The sequence below is a fragment of the Habropoda laboriosa genome, unplaced genomic scaffold (genome assembly GCF_001263275.1).
Source record: "Habropoda laboriosa isolate 0110345459 unplaced genomic scaffold, ASM126327v1 scaffold102, whole genome shotgun sequence".
In the NCBI taxonomy this organism is placed as follows: Eukaryota; Metazoa; Arthropoda; class Insecta; order Hymenoptera; family Apidae; genus Habropoda; species Habropoda laboriosa.
Window position 1 is genome coordinate 212,909 of NW_017100262.1, and position 13,588 is coordinate 226,496.

Sequence of the window (13,588 nt, forward strand, 5' to 3'; positions counted from 1 at the left end):
AGACAACCAGTTGATTGTACTTCCCAACAGTTGTGATTTATTATTAGTTTTTTCAAATGCATCACTCTCGTCGACGAATTTCTTTCTCTTCTCCTCGTATTATTTCTCGAGTACTTTCTTCTATGATAATTTCACCGTTTCCGGTATATCGACAACAAGCTCGCTATCCTTCAATTATCGGTACCATTAAATCCAAGTGGATCCTCGTTACAGAACTTGGAATCTACTAACCTAATTGTGTCAGAGGTCAACGCGGAGGATTCTCTTCCCTTTATTCCACCAATCTTCCGCCCCTTTTCACTGTCTACTATATTATCCACGCGCCACACTATCCAAACATCCGATTGGTTTACTGGATTGCTTTCGGCCCCTTTCTTTCCCCCTTTTTTCCACGAGAGATTCAACGTTCGACGCGATTCATAATTCAGCAGGTTTTTCTGGACGTTCCCTTGCAGGAAACTCTTCCCTGTTTCTCCTCCTATGGATTCGGTGATTCCTTGAAATTCACGAGGCCTTCTTATTTTCTTCTGCGTTCATCTTTATTCATTTCTCAACCTTCTTACACTCCCTCGATAATTCTCCACTTTTCAGGCATCAGAAACTTTTGCAACACTCGGTTATCCACTGACGTTCCAAAGGATCCCTCGATATTTCTCTTCCCGTTGAAATCAAATTTTTCACCGCGAATAAATTCCATTCGCGTCTCTCCGCGCACAAAAATTGATACGCAAATATTGACCGATTCGTAATTGCACGAGCATCCAACTAATCGATGGCGGTTTGCCCGCTGCTTCAGAGAGCCAAACTGTAAGCTGAGGTCCCTGAACGTGTCCAAGTGTTTGCTCGGCGGATTGGATGCGGGCTGCCTGGGCGAGACCATCAGAAAGGCGCGCAATTTGGATGCTTTAAGGGCTGCCGGCGCGTCCAGACCAGCGGACGTGATGCCATTGGTTCTGGCGTTGACCGAGGCACCGTGTCTTCAACTTTTGGATCTAGCCAGTCCGCGACTCGCCCTCGACGATCATCCCTCGAGATTGCTGTGCCACGCGCTCGCCAGGAATACCACTCTCAAGCTTCTCAGCCTTGAAGGATGGACTTTCAGAATAGAGGTGAGTCTTTTCTCTTAAGGAAAGATTTCTTTCTTTTATACGCCTTCTTTCCTTGACTTAAACTATGCAACTCGACGATGGTAATTTCTTTTCCTCTACTCTGTAGTGTATCTTAACTATTTAAAATTAACTAATTATCGTCTAAAAAGACGTATAAATTGTATTCAAGTGAGTTTGTTCAAGCTGTGTGCATATTATTTTTTTTTTTCGCTTTCGGTAGAGGAAAGGTCCACAGAGCGTTTACAAGGTGAAATCGCCTTGGTGGGAATATGTATCCCGGGGTGTTCGACAATGATCCTTGCAGTCTTAAAAATATTAGCAGACATACAGGGTGGAAAGGAAAACTATTAGTCTCGAAAGTCGCCGAAAGTTGGTCCTAGGCGAAAAGACCAACGACAACGCCGTTTGTGTGACGATCATGGATTCATATTACGTTCCTGCTAAATTACTAATCGTGGAAATAAGATCGTTTTCAAACAAAATAAAAGTTGAAGTTGGTTTCAAGCTAGGACCGCAAAGTCACTGTAGACACACGTGACTTTTCCACTTTCCAAACATCTTTTCTTATCTCAATACAAAGAAAAACCAAAATTTTGCTCCGAGTCTCTGGCCTCGAGTGAGTTAATTAAACTGGTTGCACGACGATAATTCAAGAAGAACAAAACTTGTCCATTTGTAGTCCCCCGGAAACCAACAAACTGCAGAAGCCACGCAAGTCTCCGGGAAGGGAAAATATGAGGGTGGAGCGGCGCTCGTGTAAGAAACGTTCGAACATCAGCGGTGGCCTTCCTCTTTTCCCGGTCGCAATTCCGAAAGTGCTGGCTGGTAATATCTCGACGCAATTCCGCAGCTGACTAGCTGGCTATGCAGCAGCACGAAGTTGCATAACGCCGCGCGAGACAGCAGAATTCCAACTAGCTCGTCTCTCGATAACAACATCTGAAAAGTTCGCGTAAGCTCGTCGACCAGCAACGCCTTCCCTCCCACCGTCCAAAAACCCTCCCTTCGGTCCCGAATACTAACCGCGAAACGTTCTTTTATTCGCGCCGATTACCCGCTCCGATAACAGGGGAAAACAGCGAAACCTGCTTACTGTATTAACACGTGCCGGACCGATTTTCGGTGACTTTCCGTTCACGCCGCGCGGGTCGTATGCGTCCCACATTGTCCAGACTAACAGTTTTGCTTTTCGCCCTATATGTCTTCCAGTATTTATAAGATTGCAAAAATCATTGTTATCGAGGAAAAGGTAACGTTTAAGATATGCTGTAGAGCAAAGGAAAAATTTTTGTTTTAACAAATTATCGCCGTAGTTGCATAGTTTAAGTTAGCGTAACTTAGCCTGAACGGAAAGACCAGAGTGGGGCGTGTGCGACCCACGCGGCACGGAACGTGTTAACCATCGAGCCAAAGCGAAAAATTTCCCGGTAGATCGTATCGCCTTCGTATCGGATCGAACTGTGATACCCGCTTTGCTCCAATCCTTTCAAACTCGGAGCAGACATTGGGGTAACGCTGAATTTGAAACACTTAAGGATCGTCGTTGCGTATGGAAACAGAACTTTATTTAACCCTTTCACTACGACAGATTTCAAATTTTCAACCACGGCTGCAAAATTTCCTCTTTTGGCCGTGTCGTTTTAAAATTTGGTGTATTAAATTAAGGTGGAAGCAAATTTTCAGAACGCCAATAGTAACGAAAGGGTTAACAGGGGTTTAACGTCACGTGACGTGCGCGTGGTAAAACAGAGAATGAAACGAAAATGGAGAAAATAGGGCTGTTTAAGGGTTTAGGGTAGATGAACTTTGGGTTGTGACCGTGTAGGAGAGTTGGAAGGTGGAGAGTCCAGTGCGAGTAACGGTGGAAGACGGTGAAAGAAGGAAAATATTTGAGGGTGTAACGATTCTCTACCGCGTGGATGTCCAACCTTCCGATTTGCCTGGGCCATACGAAATATATAATACAGTTAATGGTACATAAGTAACGAAACTTATGAAAGGTATCGCTAAAAATCACATAATAACGTTAAAAGTTCGCGATATTGCGCTGTCCAGGGCCGCGTGTTGGACACGCCTGCTCCACGGTAACAAAGCGTTTTTACGATTGTCGATAAAAGAGCAACGCGCCGGTTGCGATTAATCTAACCGAAGGATGAAATTTTCGAGCGTAAGGGAAGAGTAGAGACATCGGTGAAGTCGGTGAATAATTTAGGCATTGAAATTTCAGCTGCAATTTGTCGGGGAATAATGCATGTTCCTTTTGCTTACGAAACGGCAGAGCATTAGCATATCGTTATATTCGAACTGTGTTCCGAAGAATCAGGTTTCCTCCGACCGAATTCTCAGGGCTGTAATTCTTTATTTTTCCACACGACGCGGTCGCTTCGAGCGTATTTCGTTTTCAGACGAGGGGCGGATTAAAGGAGGAAAGAAAAGAAAGATCAAAGGCATCGTCTGATGGACGTCGTGGAAGGAGGAAGGACGAATCTGCGAGAGAATCGAGTTACCTCCTCCCGGAGGTTTTCACCGAGTTACCAACGCGTTGGGATCCGTGAAAGAAGCGGATCCAAGGCTCTCTTAGTAGCGGTGTATCTCGCGAGTAAAAAAGAATCGTACGAAAAGTCTGCGGTTTCCTGTGCAATCGAGTCCGCCCTTCCTTTTTCCACCTTTTTTTCCGAATTTCAACGACGAACCGCAACAGCGGTAAAATCTCGCCAAATTTTTCCCCGTTCGACCACGTTTCTCTCTTCGAAACGCGGAGGAAAAGCTGCGAGAGATTTTCGAGAAGGTGCGAATTTTGGTTGCTCGGTTGGGAAACGATTTTGCCACGGTAACCAGCCGAGATTGGACGTTCCACGAGCGATTACACGCGCGGACTCTCTCTCTAAACGCGCCACCTAATCAGATTTATGACAGGGAGATTTCGAAACGAGCGACTGTCGGTTTTGGCTAGGGCGACAGGTGTCCCGGATGTGCATTATTTTCATACCACGCTTTGATTAACGCGCTGGTCCGCCGGAGCTCTGAAGCAATTGTACTTCGATTACTGTAATATCATTTCGTCCTCCGTCACTCCCTTCTTCCACCTTTCGAACGTTTCAGAAATGACTGCCTCCGAGCTCGTTCGTGTAAATATTTGACTCCCGTTTCTCAAAGATAAATCTCCTAACAGTACTGTAATTAATACCCAATCCGCCTGCAGGTTAATTTCCGTCTTTCGGACAAATTTTCTCCTCAGAGTTTACACACTTTAAACCTACCCAAATCGGCCAACGTTCCCAAAATACAATCGCTGCTTAAAATTGATTACCAAACACAACAGGTGTCTCCCCCAAATTTCAACGACACTTCACTCACGAGAACGAACGTTAATCACCCGTTCGAAGCGCAGTCTAATTAGAATCCGTCGTCCATTACGAGCCGGGCTCGGTAAAAGGGTGCACGCAGTCGCGCCTACAGCTACAGAGGAAGAGGGACTATATACTCGTATAATACCAGCCCGTGAGTACATAACATAAATACGTCCCTCGTTCCTCTTAACCTTCTCCCCCGGTTCCATCTTCCACGGGGCCATTGTTGGCGACGAGCCATTATCTCCGGTGAACAACGAGTGGGGCTAGCTTGCTGGCCGGCCAGGCCGGAAAGACGGTCGAAAACCGACGGGGAAGAAAGTGAACATGACCGCGGAATAATCGTGGCATGTGCACCGCTCGATTATCCTAGAAGAGTGGGTAATTAATTATAGGCGATCCTGGGTCAGGTTGAAATAGAGAACAAACGACTGAACCATTGTTTAACTGCCTCGTCAATTGCTTCGGATCTCTTCTAAATCGAAAGGTAACAAAGCTCTTTAACCCTTCAACCTGTGACTTCTTCTCTCGCTATGCATCTAAGCGTCAGCCATTTATTGTTTTGCTACTGCATTAGGCAGCGAAATCTTTAATCTGGTGCAGATTAATTACATTTGGCAATTCTCAGTCTTACGAATTCAAACGAAAGTTAGGATTACAGCGAATTTTTCTCACATCTTCATCAGAATCTCTGCCGCAAGTCTGACACGTTGTTATAAGTTTATTTGAAATGTACTTTAGAAGACATTCAGTCGATGGCAGCCAATTGAAACAATTTTCTTTACTAGTTACATTGAAAATAGCATTGAAAACATTGCAAAATGTAATACATATTTAAACTGGTAATTCAAAAATTACTTCATTCACATCTGTGAATAAAACTCGACGAACGAGTTCAAAGGGTTCAATTTCTTCGTTCACTTTTGCCAGAGTGTTCCCTGCTCGAAGCACGATAACAGCGGAAATATTAAGCGATGTGTTTACGTTAACCGTGAGTCTATTAATTAATGCTAACCAACGGAGAGATGGAAATAGCTTTCGGGGCTTATCATCGATGATTGTGGATGCAGCGTGTCCCGCTAATTAGCGAGCAGTTACAGTTCCCAGCCACTTCGGACGTCTGAAACGGCTTCATGAATAATACAGGATGACCCATTTTGTCGCGTTCATCTCAAACATATTCCCCTCGTTCCTTCCTAGTGCAGCGTTTAAGTCTGAATTAGTCGAAACCGTAACTTTCTCCCCCAAAATTCGTTATTTCAGCTAGCGTACACCCTTTGTGCCATTACCTTCAATTCGATCATTCGAAACATTCTGTGAACGCTCAACTTTTTCACACCAACGAAGAGGTCGAAACAGATTTTCCACGTAATAGAGAACACTTTGGGGTCGATCTCTCGATGCTCGGACTACAGGCGAGCCGATTCCACCGAGCCTCCCGGTACTAAACTTTCCGGTTTAATTGGAAACGCGTCATTAGGTCGGGGCCGTGCTGAAAACGAAATTCACGAGTTGCCTATGTACGGCGAAACGAACCAATGAGAGGGAACGATACGCGGATAAAAATTCTCTTTGTAGGACTACTACCCCGCCAAGAGCTTCTCTCTGTCTTCCACCGGCCGAGCATCGGAGACTGTTTCTACTGGCGATTCGCGAACCCAACCACCGTCAGTTTCTTTGTTCCATTCCCGCGGCATCTTTCGTCTCCTCCGTCTAGAAAATACTGTTTTTGCACGAGTTCGCGATGCAACGCGATCTATTTTACTAAATACGGCGCGTTAATGAAAGTCGTAACTCTTCACTCCGATGTTTCGACACCGCGTATCGTACAGTGTTTTTTCCTTACGAACGTTTCCGGAGGTAAGGAATGATACTTTCGATGTGTCTTTTGGTTTTACTTGTCCTCATGAAGGGTGTATTTTGAACTGTTATTTTGTGGTGGTGCGTGGGTATATATTGGGTCGGTGTATGTTCTGATTGGTTGGACGTTGAAGGTGGTGGAAAAGAAGGTCTCGAAAAATGCGGAGGTGTGATTGGATATTAGGAAACTAGTGGAAGGAGAACGTGAGGGTGAAGGTGGTGGGCAAAAGTTTAAATAATATGGGAAAAACCCGGAAAGGGGAAAGGGATAGGAAACATGACCAGGATGCAACGTGAACTGTTTTATGGTAGGGAAGGAATTTGTTAGGGGCTAGGAAGACGTGTGTAATTTTGAACTCCTTATTTTGTGGTGGTGCGTAGGTATATATTGGGTCGGTGTATGTTCTGATTGGTTGGACGTTGAAGGTGGTGGAAAAGAAGGTCTCGAAAAATGCGGAGGTGTGATTGGATATTAGGAAACTAGTGGAAGGAGAACGTGAGGGTGAAGGTGGTAGGCAAAAGTTTAAATAATATGGGAGAAACCCGGAAAGGGGAAAGGGATGGGAAACATGACCAGGATGCGACGTGAACTGCTTTATGGTAGGGAAGGAATTTGTTAGGGGCTAGGAAGACGGCTGGAAAGGACTGTTTATTAGTTTACGATGTGTTACTGGCCGGTGGGCTGCGCGACCGGACAAGGACAATCGAACAGGGAGTCTCTAAGTAAAGCTCGTCGAGGAATAATCAGACGGAAAAAGGAGGAGAGAAAGGACCTAGAGAGGTGGAAAAAGTCGAGCAAACGGAGGAAATTTCGAGATACTCGTAGGAACTGACGTAAAGCCATCTGTATCAACGAGAGTACTCGCGTATGTGTCATAACGTAGAGTAGTCGGTGGAAAGGAGCGCGTTGGAAAGAATCTATCGTACAATTATCATAAAACTTATCGTTACCTCTTATTCCAAAAGCGTCTTGCTTATCTTCCTCCTTCTCGCGTTCCTTCTTGTCCTCCATTCGATCCAACTCTCCTTTCCACCGCTATTTCACCACGCTCAAACCCCTTTTCGGTTCAGGTTAACCCAACGATTGATACGGAGAGAAGCGGGAGCAAATGTCTCTTCTCGATAAGAAGACGGATCCACGGTTTATCCCGAACCGTCGATCCTGCTATTTCATACGAGATTTATGCGCGTATCCGCTTCTCTATTATTCCCAACGCGTCTCGCCGCGAGCTGATATTTTCCGATTTATTCCACGTCCGAAACACCGTCTAATCAAACACAAAAACCGAACAAACGGGAGTTCTCTTTTTCTTCGCGAGATCAATTAACGTGATTGATCCTTTTTCCCTGGTCCAAGGAAAAACGGGACACTTGGTCTCAACATGGCAAACTGGTTTGTTTAGAAGCAAGAAGACACACACGGTTGAGAAGCGTCGGACAAGAGTGTAGCAATGCTAGATTATGAGAATGAATGTAGTGGGTGTGTGGATTGGAAAGATAGAGGTGTGAATGTTTGGGTGGGAGCGATGGAGGAGTGAATGACAAGTGTTTGGAACGAGAGCGCTAGAGTTTCGGGTGAACGAAAAGTTCGATAGACGTGGGTGGATGAGTTTCGAGAATTTTCGCGAAGAGTGAAGGAACTAGGGAGATGGAAGGAAAGGATGAAACAGGGTGAATGCGGGCGAGGGATTCAGAGTGAAAATATCGTAGAGCGAGAGTCGTTCATAGAGTTAAGAGTTAACCCCTTGACTCGCGCCACAGATTTTGGTCAAGATCTGATAAAAACAGTGACATCGGTGTAGGAACCTACGGAAAAGTATAACGAACCAACGGGAATCGAACCCGGGACCTTCGGCTTAGCAAGCCGAGGCTTTGCGCGCTTCGAGGTTTCCTATCTGAGTACGGAGGCCCCCCGATGCTACATCAGTGATAAAAACTCATTTCAATTCCAATTTTCCAAACCGAAGATTACCAAATTTCATTGACCTACGATACACCAGCTTTTCTTACTTAACACGGTACTAAAACGGTAAAATTTTGGTCAAGATCTGATAAAAACAGTGACATCGGTGTAGGAACCTACGGAAAAGTATAACGAACCAACGGGAATCGAACCCGGGACCTTCGGCTTAACAAACCGAGGCTTTGCGCGCTTCGAGGTTTCCTATCTGAGTACGGAGGCTCCCCGATGCTACATCAGTGACAAAAACTCATTTTAATTCCAATTTTCCAAACTGAAGATTGCCAAATTTCATTGACCTACGATACACCAGCTTTTCTTACTTAACACGGTACTAAAACGGTAAACAGCTGACGCTTAGATGCACAGTCAGGAAAATAAATCACACGTCAAAGGGTTAGAGAGCTAAATGTTAGCCTCGGATCATCTTAGTTAATAAACTGTCCTTGTTATTAAATTTCGTGCACCACCAAACGTTCCTACAAGAGAAACCTGGCGAAATCCTGCGTGTAGCCAAATGGATTTGCCATTATTAAAAATGTCGAGAGAGTCCTTGGTTCGTGTGATTCAATTTACTTAAATCTGGGCCAGCTTGGACGACGTGAACCGACGCTGCTACATTGTTCCGTAACCAATTTCCCGGGGAAATAGAATACAGGAGAAATGGCGCATTAAGGGGACGAATCGATCATCGGTGGAGTAGAGGAGAGCGACCTAGCCATTACTTGCGGAGCGCTCTTCTTCAAACGGCTCCTTATTTATTATCCGGCCGCGGTGCACAACGATGCTTCCGCTGATTTATAAGCTCCTGCCTCGTGATAATAAAATGCTAATCAACCGGGCAATTTTTCAAGTATTTCACCAAGTTTAAAGGCCTCGAATGCAGGTCATCGTTCAATTACATCCCCTTTAACCATGCCGGAATCGTTTCACCTGCTTTTTAATACCTTAACAGTTCATGACTAAATGCGAGGGTCGTTGAATAAGTAACGAGGCAAACCGCTGTTGTTTTAATATCCAACGAATATCACGGTTCAACTATTTTCCGAGGTAATCGCCTGCTGTGATTATACACTTGTTTCGTTTATCTACTCGTTTTTTCACGATTCTTTTTCAGACCTTTGTTATCACTTCGTTGCTGTGAAACTTGACTTAACAAAAACTACGAAGAACCTCCAAGTCTAAATTTTCCTAATTTTTCAAATTTTTTTTAACGTTCGTACAGCAACTGTTGTGCGATTTAACTGTTAAATACAGACATCTGTGTTCGAGACGTTACCACAGACATACACTACCGGTCAAAAGTTTGGAATCACCGAATTTACATAAAAATTTCCAGAAAAAATTCAGCGACTTTGAGAATTTTTTATCGTTCGAATCAATTGATACGAGATAAATTGATAAATGTGGAATTGAGATAAACTTCAAATCTATAAAAAATTAGCAGCAGATTCAATATCGATGAAAAGTCGAAGGTGATTTCAAACTTCTGACCGGTAGTGTATACTCTTTCAGACGATTTTGGCAATTTCATTTGTGAAAGCACTGCGTTGTTTAAAATTTCAAGATCCGAGTACACATAAATGAAACGCGAATCGCGTTTTTTCGATTTTTTCTCTAGGTTTTCCATTTCCAGGCATTAGCAATGGAAACACTAAATTTGATCCCAAAGTTGAATGAAGCGGTCGCCTGTCCCGGTTGATTCATAAGCTCCATTTCCCCCCGAAAATTTCCCCATTATTACCCCCTTTGTTTTTGAACAAACGTCCGCGGAATCTGTTTGCATAATGGCGGCAAGTGCGCACGTCAGGCACGATTCTCATGGAAATTTTCAAGCGAGCTCTCGTGTAGACGCTGGTCAGGATCGTGGAAAAGGATGTTCGAGCGGCGCGACGGGGGTCACGCTAGGATGGCTCGCCGCGTAATTTATCGCGAGCAATATTACCAGCAACGTTGAACGTCCTGGAAAACCTCGTGGGCTTCCCCTCGCTAGGCTATTTTATGGCCTCTGGCAATCCCATATTCTTCCCTCGTACACTTCCCCGGGAAATTTAAACGAATTGTTTCCTGATCGGGGGAATATTTAGGAGTTATACCGACCAGAGACCACATTCTAACGCATTGCCAACTCTTCTCCTACCTTTACGCTCGCCTTAAATCATGCTTCACGTTCGTGTAATGCGCGAATTATGCGTATTATGTGAGAATGGAAATTTCGCGTCAATGTTCGTAACGAGTAAGAGTATGCTAGAGTTTCAAGCGTGACCGATTTTCGGGCCAGAGCGATAGAGATGCGGAGGAAGAGTGTTTCAGAGTGCTTGAGATTACTCTGCGATCGAGACCTCTATATTCACCAAAAAGGAGCAATAACCAATTTTAACCAATAGTTTTCCCTACCACTATCGGAAAATGTACTCAACCTATCCGAGGACCTCACCCGAGGTGTCGCGGGACCTTTCGCGGAAGGGAACGACAGAAGTCATCTGACCACGCCACGAGTCGCTCCTTTAAGAAGTCTAGTAATAGTTGTTTTGTCCTCCTAATCACGGAGGTGGTCCTTCGAAGACGAACCATTACATTTAGTCGGCACACCACGTGCTAAATTCGACAAAGCTCGAAAGTTGGTTGCAACTACCACGAGCACATCGTAACAGTAGGATTCCCTCGAATAATCCAATAAGTGAAACATCTAAAAACAACAAGCCTACGCGCAGTCGGTTCACTCTCCGAGAATTCCGAGCCCTAGAGAACCAGCAGCCGCACGTCAGAATTGCCAGGTCCAGTTCATCGTTCATTCTAGATACACAGGCGACATGTTCGCTTAATCGCATCAGTAACGAGGGTAAACCGTATTCGAGAACGTAGAAGGGGTGGCTCTGGATATACAGCGGAGGGCTCGGAAAGCGCATAATTCGCAGAATATCCCAGATAAATTGTACAACCGTAAAATCCTACACCGGTGGCGCGGCGATATCACGCACGGAAACAATGAGGCGGGACGATGGAGAGAGAGAGAGAGAGTACGGGCAGATTTAATTTAACGCACGAGGGTGATTATAAACAATGCAGCTCGTTCGAGTTTTCTCCCCCTATAGCCTCCCTCTCACCGCCATTATTGTTCGGCCTGTCACGAACCGGGATGATTTCCATTTAAAAAGAACCGTACCGCGGCTGCCGATTCATTCAATTTATGCGGCCACTCTGCTATTTTTCACCGGATAGGGACCTCCCTCTGTCTCTCTACCTCGTTTTTCCTCTGTGCACGATGCAACAGCACGTAGTATCAACGACGGCCACAGGCGAAAAACAATTTTTAAATACGAGCTTGCTGTCCCCAACGATCAACCAGGCTCGAGTGTTTTTCTCCGTGATTTTCGCCATCGCGTCCATAGAAAAAGCTGCAAATAGCGACAGGTTTATCGCGATTCCACGTTCAACGCGCGATACCAGAGACACAGCTACGCACAGTGGACCGATGGTGATTAATAATTCCGCGGGAAAACGTCCAGACAGGAGAAGATTTGGTAAAACAGTCTCTCCATTCAGTGGTACACGGAATAGTTAACCGGGGTGGATTTTCTCGGAAACGTGGTTTCCAATGTTTGGTAAATCTAAGGGTGGATCGCGAGTGGTAGGAGGACCTCTTTGCAGCGTTACTTTGATCTGAGAACGCCGATAGATTCGAGCATCGCCGTTGGAAAACGTCGAAATGGCCGGTTTTAATTGTTTGCACAGTTTCTTCCGGGATTCTTGCTTCGTTTGTAAACAGTTAACAGGGAGATTCTTCGTTGTTGAATAACGACGGTTCGTTATACTCCGGGGTTAGCGAGGTGTAATCGCGCTTTCCCGGCACTTGGCCGTAATTTTCGCCGATTTACCGAGCATTATCCAAGCCGAGCCAGCGTTCTCCGCGAAAACTACCCCCTGTAAATCACGCGATCCTCCGGCCGAATTATTTCAGCCCGAGAAAAAAAAAAAATCACTCGGAGAGGATGAAAATACCGGGGGAATGTAGGTCGAGAAATTTCTCGAGATGGTTGAAAAAACTCTCAACTCTTTGCCTATTATCTAACTGCCGGCTGAAATATCAGCGGGTGACGAAATTGCGAGGAGATTTAGCCAGGAAAAAACGAGGATTAGAGAGGGGAAAAGGGGAGCAGCAGGCGTGAGACGTAATCGTTTCATGGCAGAGGACAACGACACCCTTTTCGTGCCTCTCAGACGGATTAATTTGGACGCGAGGCCGGCGAAGTAGAAGTGGTCGATTAAAATACCAAGCGACACTTGTTGCTCCGATCATTTTCAGCTACGTCCTGCCTCTTATAAAACATTCTTACACATCGATTCACCGCGTTCGGGCTATTTTGAAACCTCCATTCACGATTCCGTATTTAGGTAGAAAGTGAACCGTTCTTCGGTTGGAATGTGAACCTTTTCCTTTTTCTTTTTGAACGTCCAATGAAATTTTCTAGGGAAGCTTCTTTTCTAATCACAGCCGCGGAGAGAAACTGGCGAGGCAAAGTAGACCGGGAAACGGTTCGAGATCATCTTGAAGCCGCGCGTCACTTAATGACGCTTCTCCACGAAACTGTGTCGCCTAATTGGGTCGCTCTATTTCGAGCAGGCGCGTTCCGATGTCAATCTAGAAAAGCCAGAGCAACTTCTAGGCTCTCGCGTTCCGTAGAGTTCGGTGCTCTCCATTTTCCACTTCCGCTTTTCAATCGTGCCCTTCGAATCGACTATTCTCCTTTTTCGGGGAGGGATAAACTGGTTCACGAGTGATCGAAAAGGAAATTCGATCTGGTAATTAGCCCGTCAAAGCGTTAACGCTTAATTAGGCACGTGGTACGAAGTGACGTAACTACGTACAGCGCTGTTCACAAGTGTTGGGACGTTAATGCTGAATGTGGTGCGTACTGAAGTCTACCAAAATGGTGAGAAAAAATTATTCGCTCTGGAAATGTTATTTAAATCACGTAATACAATATTTTCTGTACGAACATAACTGGTGTCCTCGTATTTATGAACGCTAATATGTAGGATGTCCTTAGTCCCTAAAAATATCAATTTTTATCATTCTTCTGCTTGATGAATAAAAATTACGGGATATTACCTTAATTTCTTTAAAAATTTAGAAATACTTTCTTTATTTGTAATATATTATTTTACGGTTAAAATGTTTTTAAAGGTAAGCCAAGTTACGTAGTCAAGCAACAACAAACTAGGATGCCGAGAACACACGCCTAATTAAAAGTTAAAACAGTTCCCTTGTTCGCAAACGACGAGAAAAAGAAAAAAAAAAAAAGACG

The 13,588-nt window shown here is 44.8% G+C and overlaps 1 protein-coding gene across 1 annotated transcript in view; it reads left to right on the forward strand.

Moving 5' to 3' along the window:
* Positions 1-13,588, forward strand: part of LOC108572956 — a 116,505-nt gene that overhangs the window by 98,934 nt on the left and 3,983 nt on the right. Inside the window, exon 11 of the mRNA XM_017935303.1 lies at positions 797-1,109. Coding sequence (XP_017790792.1) covers positions 797-1,109 — 313 coding nt within the window. The remainder of the gene's footprint in view (positions 1-796; positions 1,110-13,588) is intronic.